The 16676-nt window shown below is 42.2% G+C and overlaps 1 protein-coding gene across 1 annotated transcript in view; it reads left to right on the top strand.

Moving 5' to 3' along the window:
* CTNNA3 (catenin alpha 3) overlaps window positions 1-16676 on the top strand; it is a 1168431-nt gene that overhangs the window by 10000 nt on the left and 1141755 nt on the right. The window contains exon 2 of the mRNA XM_036438342.2: window positions 13141-13333. Coding sequence (XP_036294235.1) covers window positions 13141-13333 — 193 coding nt within the window. The remainder of the gene's footprint in view (window positions 1-13140; window positions 13334-16676) is intronic.

Here is a 16676-nt window from a genome sequence, read left to right on the forward strand (position 1 = left end):
TAGGGGGATCACAAATTTACCTATTGGCACCTTTCTTTTCCATAAGTGATCTGATCTTCAAAGATTCCACCCCCTGGAAATTGGGATAAATGCCTTATATTTCAACCAATAAGAGTGGTAACTGGTATGAGTCAGCAAAGTAAATATTCCGTTCTCTTTAGATAAAATGATCAGAAACTCATAGTAGGGGTGTTGCTTATGTGACCTCCTGGGGATGGGTGAGGGTTCTTTTGGATCTGAGTGGCTGGTCTGGGATGCTCTCAGGACTGGTGGCCTTTGTGGGGTGACCAGTCCCCTGCATGGCCATCTTGCAGGCACCTGATAAAGTTTGAGGACTGCTTTCTCTCAGCTTGGTTAAGATCCATGGATCTCTCAGGATGCCTTAGTCCCTTTTTGGCCATTTGTAGCTTCAGACCCCGAAGTCCCAGCTACGTCCTCCATTAAGTGCCTGGCATTATCTGTTCACCTTCCAGCCTCTGCTACAGGGTCAACTTACTCTTCATGTTGGGCTTAGGGCAGGCCCCCTGGTCTTCAGCAGTCACATTTTGATTGACCTTTAAGATACTAGGATGTGCCAAAACCGGTTTGGCTCAGTGGATAGAGTGTCGGCATGAGGACTGAAAGGTCCCGGGTTTGATTCTAGTCAAAGGCATATACCTTGGTTTCGGGCACATCCCCAGTAAAGAGTGTTCAAGAGGCAGCTGATAGATGATTCTATCTCATCGATGTTTCTAATACTTTTTCCCTCTCTCTTCCTCTCTGTAAAAAATCAATAAAATATATTAAAATATACTAGGATGATCTGGGTCTTATCCATGCCTCATGGGAATCTAGGGTGTCTTTGGGAAGCTAAGCTGGACTTTTTTTCTATCTAATTTTCCCGAGATGCCAGGATTACATTGTGCCCCCTCTCCCAAATTTGTGCAAGAAAGCTCATGAAGCAATTTTTTCTAGAGTTCCAAAGATAAATGGAACCAAATTCCCTCTGCTTTGAGTATTTTCTCTCAATCATGTTACACAGATACTTAACTGGATGAAGCTGAGAGGAGAAATTAGGACATGTATCTTCTCTTTTTTACCCATCAGCCCCTTTTTCCAAGTCTCTTAGGACTAGGTGAGGCAGGATTCTCTACTTTTTTTTTTTTTTTTTTTTTTTTTTCTGACGAGATCTTTTTCATAAAACTCTGATCCAGCCTGAGCCAGTCTAGCCCAGTGGGTAGAGTGTTGGCCCTCGGACTGAAGGGTTCTGGGTTCAGTTCTGGTCAAGGGCATGTACCTCAGTTGCAGGTTCCCTGGCCCTGATTGGAGTGTGTGCAGGAGGCAACCAATTGATATGTCTCTCACATCGATGTTTCTCTCTGTCTCTCCTCCTCTTTTCCACTCTCTCTAAAAATCAATGGAAGAATATTCTCTGGTGAGGATCAACAAAACAAACAAACAAACAAACAAACAAACAAAAAAACCCCCTATGATCCAGTCTATCAAATATTACTTTTGCTATATGGGATTTAAAAGAATCTAGAAAATGATTTTTTTCTAATGGCATTAATAACTATTTTTGCTTAAGACTTAAAGCCAGTTTTGAAATTCAAAGAAGCTCAATAGTATCTTTAAGTTTCAAAATTGGCTCTCTCCAAGGCTGCATGGTTCAGCCTTGGATACAGAAAGTTCAATATTGCCAAATATCCACATTTATGTACTAAAAAGTGGTTTTAAGTTGGTATATGATATAACTAATGGTGTTTTAGAATTCAGTGACTATAGTAATATCCTGTTTTGAAGGAGAAATTTAGGGCATCAAAGATCAGGCACTGGCCAAAAGGATTCAAAATGATAACTGATGTACACTGAGTAGCCAGATTATTATGATCTCTGAATGTATAATAATCTGGCCACTCAGTGTATATCCTTTATAATAAAAAGCTAATATTCAAATTGTCCCCTCAACCAGGAGTTCGACCAGTAGGCAGGTCAGCCAACTGTCCATGTCCCCTCCCCCTGGCCAAGCTGACAGGACCCCACCCATGCAGGAATTCATGCACTGGGCCTCTAATACACACCTACACACACACACACACACACACACACACACACACACAAACTGAATGGCCAAATTATTATGTGTTCAGAGATCATAATAATCTGGCCACTCAGTATATAATTTCTCATCAATAAATGAGACAAAAATGGCTTTGTCGACTCTTAGAGACAATGCTGACAAATGAAGTGGAAATAAATCAATTTTAAACAGTATCAATATTTAAAATATGTTTTTATTTTGAGAGAGAGAGAGAGAGAGAGAGAGAGAGAGAGAGAGAGAGAGAGAGAAACATCAATGAGAGAAGAACTTCTTTGATTAGCTGAGCTTGCAACCTGGACCCGGAATCGAACTAGTGACTTCTTGGTTCCTAGCTCAACACTTGGTGCTCGACTGCTGAACTACACCAGCCGGGCTAAGCATCAACATTTAAATAACTGGTGGACCATTCAAACCACACGTGTGTGGCTCTAAACTCTTGACCATAGAGCCCTGCAAATCTAATCACTATATCCTGTGGACTTTCTTGCTTAACATCTGCTATTTCTTGCTCATGCATAATGAGCAGGTGATTATGGACATCTTCAAGAAAAATGAGTGTTGTTTTTTTTTTGTTTGAAGAGAAAGAAAAAAATCTGATTTAGGATAGATGTGAAAAAAGGGACTATGGCAACAGGTAGTAGGAGTAAAAGGCAGATAAAGCTTCAGTAGTTTATGTTGACAAAGCATATTGGCATAGTTGAGTCAATTTTATAGTTGATAGGGTTATAAATGATTATTATACAAAGCTGGAACACAGAATTAGTGGTCATAACCATATCCCACTATCAGTCATGTTGGAAGTGGAATGCTGGCTGGTTGAACCAAGAGACCATGTGAACATGTCTAAACTACTGTGAGGTAACACATTCTTTATTTTAGGGTCAGTTTTGGCCTGATTAGGTTTTTCACATTTTAAAAAAATTATTGATTTCAGAGAGGAAGGGAGAGGGAGAGAGAGAGAGAGAAATAAATGACGAGAGAGAACCATTGATAGGCCACCTCCTGCACACCCCATACTGAGGATGGAGCCTACAACCTTCGCAGGTGCCCTTGACCAGAAGTGAACCTGGGACCCTTCAGTCCGCAGGCTGACACTCTATCCACTGGGCTAAATTGGTTAGGGTGATTTTTTACTTCTTATTTTGTTTTCTTCAAGAAGTCAATGGTTATTGATAGAAAATAATTGTCCTTCTGCTTTTTCTTGCACAGCATTTTTTCAAATCACTACTCTACTATAAATAATTGATTATTGATTCACCAGAATCATTAATGCTTGATTTAGGTATAAATAGCAGCATGAATATAATTTCTCATTAATTTGCTTAATTCAGTATCTTGTTTTTCTCTGCACTTTTGGAAAAATTTGTAAAGGAGACTGTATGATTAATATTGCATATTTTACTGATGACTGCATTTGTCTCTGAATTTTTGATCTGTATAAAAGGAGCATAAATAGCAGTTATATTTGAAATGGCAAAAGCCACATATTCTAGGATGAATAGGTTCATGGTTGGATTTCTTGAGAAATACAACCTCTAAATGTTGGGGTGCCTAAAGCTCAGTCCTGTAACTTCTTCAGCTAAACTTTCTTTTTAGGAATATGCATATAATGAAAATGTAAGTTATAAGAAACGTATCTTGCCCTGGCTGGTTTTGCTCAGTGGATAGAGCGTTGGCTCTTGGACTGAAGGGTCCTGGTTTGATTCCAGTGAAGGGCATCTACCTTGGTTGCAGCCTGGATCTCAGGCCCTTGTTGGGTCATAACCAATCAGTGTGTCTTTCACATTGATGTTTCTGTCTTTTCCCCACCCTTTCACTCTTTCTAAAAAATCAATGGAAAAATGTCCAAGGGTGAGGATTAACAAACAAAACAAAACAACAAAAAAGACAGAAACATATCTCCAACATTTACCTTTTTCAACTCCAGACTTGTCTACTAGTCTCCAATTTAGCAACTCTAATAGGCAAACTTAACATGCCTAAAGCTCAACTCTTGCTTCCCCTCCCTCCCCATATCTCCTTAAGTAAATATTACCTCCATACATCCATTGTCAGGCCAGATACCATAGCATCACCCTTGACTCCCTATTTCTTTCATAACTTATGTCCAATCTGTCAGCAAACCCTGCTGATTCATTTCAGAGTTACCAGAATTCTGCCACTTCTGAGCAGCTCCACCACTTCCTGGAATAAACCAGCCTGCTCTCCCCTTGGCCTACTGAATCAGCCTCCCAGCTGCTTTTCATTCTTTGATTTCTCACCTGCTACCTACCTCATCTCTGCCCAATCCCCAGCCTCTCAGAACAGCCAGAGTGATCCTGTTAAATTTCAGGTCCGATCAGGTTACTTTCCTGTCCTAAAGCCAGCCATGGTTCCCAGTTCCGAGAACAGAAGTGAGATTGGTGGTGGTGCTGGACAACCCTGCCCGGTGTGGTGCCCGGATGACAGCCTGACCTCCTCTCTCATGCTCTCTCCTCACTGCAGCAGGCTTGCTGGTCTTCCCGCTGCTTCTGGAACACGCCCGCTGAACTCCTGTGACGGGGACTTTGCACTTGCTATTTCCTTTGTGTGGAATAACATCCCCCCTCCCCCTGATATTAAATATCTTACTCCTCTACTTCCTTGGGGTCCTTGTCATCCAATCAGAGATGTCTTTCCTGACACCAAATCTAAACTAGCCCTTCCCCATCACTCATCTATTCCCGTACCCTCCTTTACTCTCTTCATAGCACCTGCTAATACCCGCTACTGTGTTCTGGAATGGCTCACGTGTGTGGCTGTTCTGTCTTGCCTGAGTATCGAGGCTCACTGCCATGCCCTCCTGGCGCAGTGCAGGTGCACCAGCTATAGTTGAATACATGAGTGGTGGAGTCCAGTATTGTTATTTTGTTTGTTTCTGGGTGGTCTGTAGCTAAATAAACACTGGAAGAAACTAATACTCGATACTAGTCTCAGCTTGTGGTCTTCTCCTAGCTTATGTTTGAGTTCCCATTTTTTTTTTTTTCCCAGGATAAGTGTACTTCCTGGATTAGAACATTTTCCTTACAACTGTGTGTGTGTTTGACATGTAAATCTCTCTGCTTTGTTAGGCCATCTGCGTGGCCCGGGAGCTGGCAGATGTGGGGAGGGATCCACATGTGCTTTGTTGTTATCCCTCCGTAGTTCCAAGGAGCAGCTTGTGTTGGCAGTGGTGGTTAATCTAATAAATAAGCAAACCCCTACGTTATAGTAAAAAAAAAAAAAAAAAGCGATTTTTAAATACATCTCTTCTGTCATTTGAGGTGAGAGGATTGCTGTAGGCTGATTGGCTCTGCTTTCCCATTCACAAGCCCTCCGCACCTCAGAAGATGAAGCATTTCAAAATAGAACCTTTAGCCAAAACCGGTGTGGCTCAGTGGATAGAGTGTCGGCCTGCGGACTGAAAGGTCCCAGGTTCAATTCCGGTCAAGGGCATGTACCTTGGTTGCGGGCACATCCCCAGTAGGGGGTGTGCAAGAGGCAGCTGATCAATGATTCTCTCTCATGGATGTTTCTAACTCTCTATTCCTCTCTCTTCCTCTCTGTAAAAAATCAATAAAACATACTTAAAAAATAAAACAAAATGGAGCCTTTAAAGAGGGGAGTGAGTTAAAGTGGGGCATTAGGGTAGACCTTTCATCCGAATGGCAGGGTCCTTATGAGAGGAGATTAGGACAGAGAGAGACGGCAGGACGCTGCACACAAGATAAAGGCCATTTCCAACTGAGGGGGCGGCTTTCTGTAAACCACTGGGAGGCCTCAGGCCCTGCTCTCACCTTGGCTTTTGGACTCCTGGCCTCCGGATCCGTGAGCAAGTGAATCTGTGGTTTGAGCCATCCACTCTGTGGTACTTATTGACAGCCCTAATACCCAGCTTAAAAAAAGGAAAATGAGCCGTAAAAATTGTGTGCCTGCTCTTTTTATGTATAGTTTGATAATGAACCATGTAACCTGTCTCCCCCCCCCAAAAAAATATGTAAATATTTCAAATAAAAAATTCAAAAGAATATAAATATAGTTGATTTTAGATCACTTTGAACTGATCACACCCTAAAAAGCTGTACAAATGGTGACTTGTTTATTGAGAATTTATAAAAATACGCTTTTCCATGGCACCACACATGGGAAGTGATAGTCTCTTACATGAAGGGATTCCTCGGGATGGGAACTACCATGTGCTGCCACTAAACTTAGCTACTAGCTCTCTTTGTAACTGTGTTCAAATCACTCAACATGGTAGCTCTTGGTTTAAGGTTTCTAACATCTAGAACAAGCATACCTCATTATGGCCCACTGGCTGTGAGTTTGACATGCTTGGTCTAAAGTTTCATTCATCTTTTCATTAAGTCAACCATTATTTATTATTTACTAGGGGCCCAGTACATGAAATTTGTGCATGGGGCGCGGGGGGGGGGGGGGGTGTCCCCCGGGGGGGGGGTCCCCCTCAGCCCAGCCTGCACCCTCTTCAATCCAGGACCCCTCTGGGGATGTCCGACTGACCAGCAGTCAGACATCTTTCTCATAATCTGGGACCACTGGCACCTAACTGTCCTCCCTGCTGGCCTGGCCACTCTCCCTGTCTCCCTCCCCCCCTTATCCCCCCGCCAGCCTGGTCACCTCCTAATACCCCCCACCCCCTCCACTAGCCTGGTAGCCCCTTACTGCACTCCCTGTTGGTGTGGTTGCCCCAACTGCCCCCCCCCCCCCCCCCGTGGGCCTGGTAGCCCCATGCAGCCTGTTGCTTAGTCGTTTGGTCGCTCCTCACTAACCCTCTGCAGGCCTGGTTGTCCCACGCAGCCTGTTTGTTCATCCGTTTGGTGGTTTTGGGTGCGATGGTCACTTAGCCTTTTATATATATAGATATAGATAGTGTGCTAGCTTGGGGTTTTCAGGATGAGTCCAGCCCTGGACCTTATGGAGTTCATGGTAAAGATGTGGAGACAGCATGCTAACAGCTAATTACAAAACACTGAGGGTATGAGAGGCACATACAAGGGCGGTGTGGGGAGGGAGCTGTTTTAGGTCAAGGTTGCCAAACATTTCCTGTCCCGGGCTTAACAAGTTGTTTGTGGTCAAACTCTGAATGGAAGATGAGATTGAAAGTTTAGTCAGAAGTGAGAGCCTACATTGCCTCCTAACCATGCTGTAGATGTCATCTGGTCGGCAGCAGGGAGCCATGGGAGGGCTGTGAGCTGTGCAAGTGTGTCCCATTAGCACCGAAGAGAGACGGCTCTCATGGCCGTGTGGGATGCCTGTGGAGGATGACAGTCAGGATCCATGCATATGATTTTCATTACAATGGAGTGGAGGATGGAGCTGAGGTTGAGGATTCATGAGGCCCCCTGCGTCTGTGCCATGGGGCACGGGTTGGAGAGAATATGGGTGACAGTCCAGAGAGCAGCCCTGGGAAGCAGTGGCTGTGTGCTGGGGAGGAACTGGCGGAAAGGAACACTTCTCACAGAAGCAATGCAAAGGACGCACCGAGGAGGATGAGAATGAGCAGATCCAGGACCCCTCGGTTTCTGCCTCAGGTTAGATATGTTAGTCCTGAGGCAGGAATCATGGACAGAGGAGAGGCAGGTTGGTAAAAGAAGGCTTCCACTCTGGGCACGCTATGTGAGGTGTCTGCCACCTGCTGCATGGAACATTAACCCCTTCCTTTGTCTTGGACACTTCATATTCAAGCGATAGCCTACTTCCTGACCTTCCTTCTTGCCCAGATCCCTGTCTTTACTCCACAGTGTGCCACACTCCTGCTATTCTCAGAAAAAAGTAATTTTCATCTCTATCCCCGTGCACACGGTTCAGTTCACTGGGCTCACCTCCTCCTCAGTCTCTCCTGGCAGACGCTGTCTGTCCTTAGAGGCTGTTCTCGGAAGCCCTCTTTAATCCCTGTGAGTGTCTGCAGTCACTGCAGGACTCTCTTTGTGCTCATGAGTGTAAGCAGTTATCATTTTGCCTTTTATATTACCGCTGGTTGTATCTCCTTTTCCGTCCTGGAGCTTACTCATCTTTATTTTCTCTATGTGTTCGATAAGTGGTTATTGGCGTGAGACGAACCAAAAGGAGATTATAGTTGGTTTTGGAGAGTGTTGAATGCTAACTGAAGATTGTAGTTGGTTTCAGGGGAATGTTACATGGTAACCCATGCATTTGCTGGGTTCCCAACACTTCATTCTCCCTTAATGCTTTTTTATTTATTTTTATTTTTTAAATACAAAAGGTTGCTTTTAAGAACAGTTGAAATTATCAATGACTTGAAGGGATTCACCCCCAACAAAAAATTAGATAATACCTTTAACTTTAAAGGGATCACTGGTTTTACTTATCTACAGACACTTCTATTTTCCTGTCCTCTAGATTTCTTCCAAAACTCTGAAGTTTTAGCTGATTAACATTGCCTAAATGTCTTATATTTCATATCACACATTAAAATTAACTCAAGGAAGTAAAAGTAGCCCTGGGGTTCTGGTTAGCTATTGGAGGAAGGTAAAATTCAAAGAGTTTTAGCTAATAAACAAATGGCTTTTATTTATGTTTTCACTAAGATGATAACTAGAATGAACGAAAGTAGTAGTTAGCCTTGGCTGGCGTTGCTCTGTTGGTTGGAGTGTCGGCTGGTACACCAAAAGGTTACGGGTTCGTTTCCCGGTGAGGGCACATACCCAGCTCTCGGATTTCATCCCGAGCGTGGGAGGCAACTGATCGATGCTTCTCTCATCAATTTTTCTCTCAACTCTTGCTCTTTCCTCTCTTTTCTCTCCTCCAAAGAATAGTTAGATTGGGAAAGAACATGATTATAGAATATAAACGTATTACCATGTTGGCATTAGAGGAGGCTTTCCACGAAGCTGGCTTTGATCTGAGGCACTGAAGCTCTTGTGCACTGAGGCGGTGGATGGAAGTCAGTAGCAGCCTCTCACCAGGTTCTGCAGAGCTCCTCTGTGCACGGTGGCTCTGCATGACAGTCGGTGGCTTGGCTCACTGAGCACAGCAATTTAACTGTCATATCCTTGGAGCATCTGGAGCACACTTGACTGAGGAAAGGTTAGAACACCCTGTTTTTGGACCTCTAAGTTTTTTTTTTTTTTTTAATTTTATTGATTTTTACAGAGAGGAAGGGAGAAGGATAGAAAGTTAGAAACATCAATGAGAGAGAAACATCAATCAGCTGCCTCCTGCACACCCCCTACTGGGTTTGTGCCCGCAACCAAGGTACATGCCCTTGACCCGAATCGAACCTGGGACCTTTCAGTCCGCAGGCCGACGCTCTATCCAGTGAGCCAAACCGGTTTCGACTGGACCTCTAAGTTTTAATACACAAGTATTATATACGATTAAAAACATACCTGGTTTTATGGAATCTTCAACATGCAGAATTAAGCAAGCAGGGAACTCCTTTTCATACTATACTACTTGAAGTCTAACTTAGAACTATCTCAGCGAGGAACTCATACATGTATTTATTGTGAAGGTGTGTCTGTGGCCTAGCACAGACGTACAGACTGAGGAAAATGAGAAATCCAAGTTCTTTAAGCCTGGTGTTGAAGCTTTTCATTTGAGAGGGTGGCTAAGGTATGAGAAGGAGGGGTGGGGAGGGTTGTGAATCAGTGACAAAAAGAAAGGTTAGCAAGATGGGCTTGGACCCTACATAAGGACAATCTATGCTGTAAATTCCAACGAAAGTTTTTGTGTTCTTATAAAAATGTCACTGATTTTATACTGAAAAAGAATGACTTGGAAGCTATCTTTACTGGTTGTTGGTAAAAGAGTTGAGAGACTTTCAGCTCAGATAGCACCTCTCAACCCTTGGTGAGAATCATCTGTTACGTGAGTGACAGAAATCCTTAGATTCTATAGTGCAGTTGGGGTTAAAAAAAAGGTTTAGCTTTGTTTGCAACCTCCCTCCCAGGATTGCCAAGCCATGTTTACTTTTGAACTAAAACGAATCATTGAAACCATCACTTGACTTTAGTTTAATCAGTAACAAATAACCATATTGGAGCATTTTAAAAGAAGACAGACATAAATGATTTATAAAAGTGAATAACTTGCGATTTGCATTTTTTAAAATTTTTTTTATGGGAGCACAGTGTTGTTATACAATGTTCTTTTCACATTTCTTTCTTCTCTGGCATTTATTATAAGGAACAAAGCATTTCTGGAATGCTCATTTGAATTTCAGAGCTCACACATTTGGTGCGTGGAGGATCAGAACAATAATAGAGGCATGCTCAGTGGGAAGCATCATGAATTGTGGCACTTAAAACACATTCTGAAGGAACATTTCAGACAATGACACTTATTCTTCATTTTAAGCAAAGGTTTTAAACTAGGTGCTATGACATATCTTAATCTGGGCAAAATATCTTTTAACTCTTGACATATAAATTACTGATACTAGTGAGATACTTTTTGCACTATGTGAAAGCCCATGTAATACATCAGGCTTATTATCATTTTCATGTAATGCATGGTAGAGACACGTGTCCTATTGGCTGCTGGTAAAGCATATAGAATGTGCTTTATTAACTGCCTTTGTCACCACAGGGAACCTCAAGAGCAAAATAAGGTTAGACCCAGAGAGAACACCTTTGACAAGGACCCCAGAGCAGATTTTCCTAATCAATGTGGGGAACGGACTAGAAAATACATATTAAATTCCCAACCATCTATGTTGTCATGTTATGCATTTTATAAAACATTTTCCATTATTTAACCTTCACACGATCTTACAGGATAAGAGGACTGTTCTCATTTCCCAGGAGAGGGGACAAAGGCTTGCTGCAAGGCATTCCACTCTGGGTTATGAACCTGGGGATGAAGCAAGTTAGAACAAAACAGAGGGGATGGCCCTCGCCAGTTAGGCTCAGTGGACAGAGCATCGACCTGCAGACTGAAGAGTCCCAGGTTTGATTCCGGTCAAGGGCACATGCCCAGGTTGTGGGCTTGATCCCCCATTTGGGGGCGTGCAGGAGGCAGCCGATCAATGATTCTTTCTCATCAGTGATGTTTTCATCTCTCTCTTCCTCTTCCTTTTTCTCTGAAATCAATAAAAATATATTAAAAAACAAACAAAAACAAAAACAAAAAAACAGAGGGTATGTTGGACAGGAGGAAAAAAGGGCAGACAAAAATTATGTTCATCCACGCATTTCCTTATAGCTTGCAAGTTCTTTCTTATAGAACCTTACAAGTTCCTAACTAAAAACTGGGTTCAGATATCTAACTGAACAAATGTTGAATGCTCCATAAATGAGCAAAATCCTGAGGGGCTGTCGTCTGTCTGTTGTGGATGAAGTGGCACCGAATTGTTATAAGCTTTGGCTATTTGATGACAGGCAGGAGTTGAGCTTTTGCTGGAATTTCTACTCTTTTTTAAATACTAGGTTCAAAGTTGTTTTCCTTCCTCTATGATGGTGACCTTCAGGTTCTGCACATGGAAATGCTAACCAAATTTTGTTATTGGGTTCCCACATTTAATTAAGAAGTGGATATTTTCCACAATGCAACATGGTATGAGGTTTTGTTCCAAATATAAATGCTTAATTTCTATCTCTAAACTAGGGGTGTCGAACTCAATCAGAGAAGGGGCCAAAATCTAAAATCCAGCCTAAATTGCGGGCCGAATGGTTTACTGAACAGTCATAAACTGTCATTGTGATGGAAACGCAGCTGAGTGCAGTGATGACAGCGCGGTGCGGGCCACATTGCAAGGCCTGGCAGGACGGATTTGGCCCGCGGGCCTTGTGTTTGACACATGTGCTCTAAACAATGCCCTCCTTATAAGTTTATTCTTATTTTAAACCTTTTCAAAAGTATTGTGTTCATTATTAACATATTCAGGCAATTCAAAATATAGACTTTTAAAAGGACCTCTTTTCACCAAAACCGGTTTGGCTCAGTGGATAGAGCGTCGGCCTGCAGACTATCGGGTCCCGGGTTCGATTCTGGTCAAGGGCATGTACCTTGGTTGGGGGCACATCCCCAGTCGGGGGTGTGCAGGAGGCAGCTGATAGATGATTCTCTCTCATCGATGTTTCTAACTCTCTATCCCTCTCTCTTCCTCTCTGTAAAAAGTCAATAAAAAAATAAAAATAAAAGAACCTCTTTTCAACCACTGCATTCATTCACCCATTTATGTAATATCTATTGAACACCTACTTTGTGCATTGTTCTGCGTGCTGGAGAACAAAATACATTTCCTGCTTTCATGGAGTTTACATTTGAGTATTGGAAGCATGCCAAAAGCAGGTAGACAAGTGGAAAATATCAGGTTCTATAAGTGTTTTGAAGAACTATAAGGTGGGGTGAAGGGACAGATGGTGGGGGTGGTCAGGAAGGCCTCTTGTTAGGGGACTTAGAGTGGGACCTGTTTGTTTGAGAGGCCAGCTGAGTTACGGGGGGGGGGGGGGAGTGCAGAGACGGTAAGAGAGGTTACAAAGGGCCAGAAATATAGGTTACAGTAAGGATTTGGACTTTGTTCTACTGAGATCACCACTTATTTATGTGTTACAGAGTGGTTCCCATCCCTCCAATATCAGTAGCCTCTATTCTCAGCCTAAATAGATTCCTGCTGGCTACACAGTGATATAAATTTATTTTAAAATTAGTTGATATTTTTGAGATATGTCGTTTTTGAATTTTTCTCATTTTTGACCGCTTTATCAAGGTCCTGTATCCTTTTCTTTCCACGGGAAGTTTCTTTAATGAAAACAACACACAGGTACACACACAGACGATCTTCTAAAACATTGCCCTCGTGGTAAAACTTGATGAGACTCAATCTCTGGGGCCTCCATCTCCTCCCTCGCTGCGCTCCTACCTACCCTTAACTGGGAGCTCTGTGCTGGCTGATAATATTCTTCTTGGTGCCTTGACTTGGGGATGTGCCAATAGCACTGCTCCCTGTTTCTGTGCTGCATTCCAGTTTCTGGGATATGCTTCCTTTCGTTCTGGGCTATGATACCCCCAGAACTGTGATCCCCTCACCATTTGTCTAATGAGTGACTTGTATTTTTTTTTTTTTTTTTCCATTTCAGGTGACTACACTTGTAAATTGTCCCCAGAATCCTTCTAACAGGAAGAAAGGATGTTCCAAACGAGCCAGAGTTCTTCTGGCTTCTGTGGAGGAAGCAACTTGGAACTTACTGGACAAGGGAGAGAAGATCGCCCAGGAGGCCACTGTGTTAAAGGAAGAGCTCACCACTACGCTGGGGGAAGTGCGCAAAGAAAGTGAGTGCTCTCGCCCTGGCCTGGAGCAAGCTGTGCTCCTCAGGGTGTTAGTTCCCCAAATGAGATTTGTGAGGGATTTGCTTTCCTGATTTGAGTCGGCTGGTTTCATGCAGAGCTCTGAGGAGCTAGCTGTGGGAGCCAGAGAGGCTCATTACACAGCTCTGCGGCTCAGGGACCATCCTGGTTCCTCCCCTTCGTTGCAGGGCCTCCAGGCTGCTTTTGCCCCAGGCAGCTTCTTCCCCTCGCCAGTCACAGTTTATCCCCAATAAGGAAAGAGAAGTGTACCCTCTCTTGTCATAGAATATAATGAGAAATGACTAATGGAGCCGAAGACATATTTTCCCATGCATGAATAAATCATAAAATTCCTTGTAAACAGTTGGAAATACAAGTTTGACTACCTCTGAAGTGCAATCTTTTTTATTGTCTAAAGTTCTACATATGTCTCCTGAATTTCCCCCATTGGTTATCCCCTCCCCCCAACCCCAGCCATTCCCACCCTGGGTAAGTCCCACCGCCCCAGTGTCTGTGTCCATTGGTGATACTAATGTGCATGTGTACAAGTGCTTTGGTTGACCTCTAAACGCCCCCCCCCCCTGCCATTTGTTTCTGGCTCTATTTTTGTTCATTAGTTTATGTCGTTCATTATATCCAACATATGAGTGAGATCATGTGATATTTCTTTCTCTGACTGCCTTATTTCACTTAGCATAATGTTCTCCAGGTCCATCCACGCAGTTGCAAATAGTAAAAGTTCCTTCTTTTTTATGGCAGCATAGTATTCCATTGTGTAGATGTTCCACAGTTTTCTGATCTACTTATCTGCTGATGGGCACTTAGGTTGTTTCCAAATCTTAGCTATTGTAGATTGTGCTGCTATGAACATAGAAGTGCATATGTCCTTTCTGATTGGTGTTTCTAGTTTCTTGGGAGATAGTCCTAGAAGTGGGATCACTGGGTCAAATGGGAGTTCATTTTTAACTTTTTGAGGAAACTCCATACTGTTCTCCACAGTGGCTGCACCAGTCTGCATTCCCACCAGCAGTGCATGAGGTTTCCTTTTTCTCTGCATCCTCGCCAGCACTTGTCATTTGTTGATTTGTTGATGATAGCCATTCTGATAGGTGTGAGATGGTACCTCATTGTCATTTTGATTTGCATCTCTCGGATGATTAGTGACTTTGAGCATGTTTTCTTATGTCTCTGGGCCTTCTGTATGTCCTCTTTTGAAAAGTGTCTATTTAGGTCCTTTGCCCATTTTTTGATTGGATCGTTTATCTTCCTTTGTTAAGTTGTATGCGTTCTTTTTAAATTTTGGAGATTAAAACCTTACCTGAAATAGCATTGGCAAATATGTTCTCCCATGCAGTGGACTTTCTTATTGTTTTGTTGATGGTTTCTTTTGCTGTACAGCAGCTTTTTATTTTGATGTAGTCCCATTTGTTTATTTTCTCCTTAGTCTCCATTGCCCTAGGAGATGTGTCGGTAAATATTGCTACAACATATGTCTGCTATTTTGCTGCCTATGAAGTCTTGTAGGATTTTTATGGTTTCCCATCTTACATTTAAGTCCTTTAGCTATTTTGAGTTTGTTTTTGTGTATGGTGTAATTTGGTGATCTAGTTTCATCTTTTTTTTTCTTTTTTCATTTTCTGGAAGTTTTGATTTTCTAAACTTAAAAAAAAAATGGTTTGCACAAGCTATGCACAACTCATGTTGCTGCTGTGTTAATATTACATAATGAAAGTATATACTTCACCTTTTGATATCTTAGGAGAATATAATAGTTTTCTAATGAATGTAGGTCTCCTTTGCAGGTTATTTTTATAAAAAGTTTCAAAATTCTGTGGTCAATAGAATGATTTCCTATATCATTTTGCTGCAAGGAACTATTCTGAGAGGACAAAAAACTTAAATTTTCCTGATCTTCTTTGTAAAAGAGACTTTGGTGTCCAAATATTTCCCTTCTCCCAGTACCCAGCATAACTTTAAGAAAATTAGAAAACCTTTGCTAATTAAATAATGAAAATGAATGTAATTGCCACAATAAACTTTAGGTCTAATATCGGGGAGTTAGTTGTTATAAACTTTACATATGATTTATATTTTCTAGGACAATACATAGAAAACAATTCCAAGGTAATTTGAAATGACCCCGCCATTCCTTCCTGCTGCCTCAGAACCACCTTGGCCCTGTCTTCTGAGCCCTGGTACCATCGTCCGCTCAGTCACCAAGTTAGGCTCTTCGTTCTCATTCCATCCTCCTTCCCAACCAGTCCTTTTAATTCAACAACTTCTATTTCCTCTGGCCTCTCAGATCTATTTCCTCCTCTCCATTTCTAATGTTCCACCCCACATTCAAGGTTACTGTATTAGCCTCATCCCATACCAAAGCAAATAGAACTTTACAAAATGAAATTATACTCCTTTATTTCCCTGCTTAACATCCATTTTAGAAGCTTTTGGAGAATTCAGGCGACTATCTTTCTGGATAAAGTTGAAACTTTTTAAGTGTAGCGCTCACAGCATTTCATAATTGGGCTTCTACCATGCTCTCCCTTCTCATTTCCTGAGTCTGTCCCTCCTCAGACTTTCATCCAAACAGGAACTCCTGGTATCCTGGCCGGTCCACGTCGCTTTCCCCTCTGTTACAGAGCTGTTCCCCTCACTGGGATGCTCTTCTCTTTCAGCCAGTTCTTAGCAGCAAAGCTTAGCCTGAGCCAGCTTTCCCAGGAAGTGTTTTCTGAACCCCACGATGCTGGTGTAGATGCCTCTCCTCCGTGTCCCCAGAGATTCTGAGCATCTCTCTTTCATAGAACTTAGCCACTACCCTCCCCCCAACTCCTCTGCCCCCTTCAGGCGTCCAACATTGATTTACTTGTTCAATAAATCTAGACTCTTTATTCCTTGAGGGTGACAAGTAACACTTCTTTTTATTATTTTTTGTTAGCGATGCCTGACATAGAGCAGACACCTGATAAATGTTAAAACTAAAATATTCGAAGCATCATTTTGTCACTTTGTATTATAAAATTTTATAATGGTTTTATCTTTGCTGCCATGAGAAATTACTCTTATAGTTATGGTTTCATTGCCGTGTCTTTTGGTTTGGAATACAAATCCTATTCTGATATTGTTTCTTCCAGAAAATGGGATCTATTTGATAGCACGGTTTCCATAAACTACCTGGTAATAAATATGTAAGAAGCTGATCATTCTTAGAAGGTTACAATAATTGCCATCATTACGAAATGGTACTTCTAAAAAAGGTTAGTCAACATTTTTATCTCACAAGAAGTAAGTTATTTTACAGAGAAGTTCTCAAGGAGAAGTTTGTTCAGAT

Source organism: Pipistrellus kuhlii, unplaced genomic scaffold (assembly GCF_014108245.1).
Source record: "Pipistrellus kuhlii isolate mPipKuh1 unplaced genomic scaffold, mPipKuh1.p scaffold_m20_p_15, whole genome shotgun sequence".
NCBI lineage: Eukaryota > Metazoa > Chordata > Mammalia > Chiroptera > Vespertilionidae > Pipistrellus > Pipistrellus kuhlii.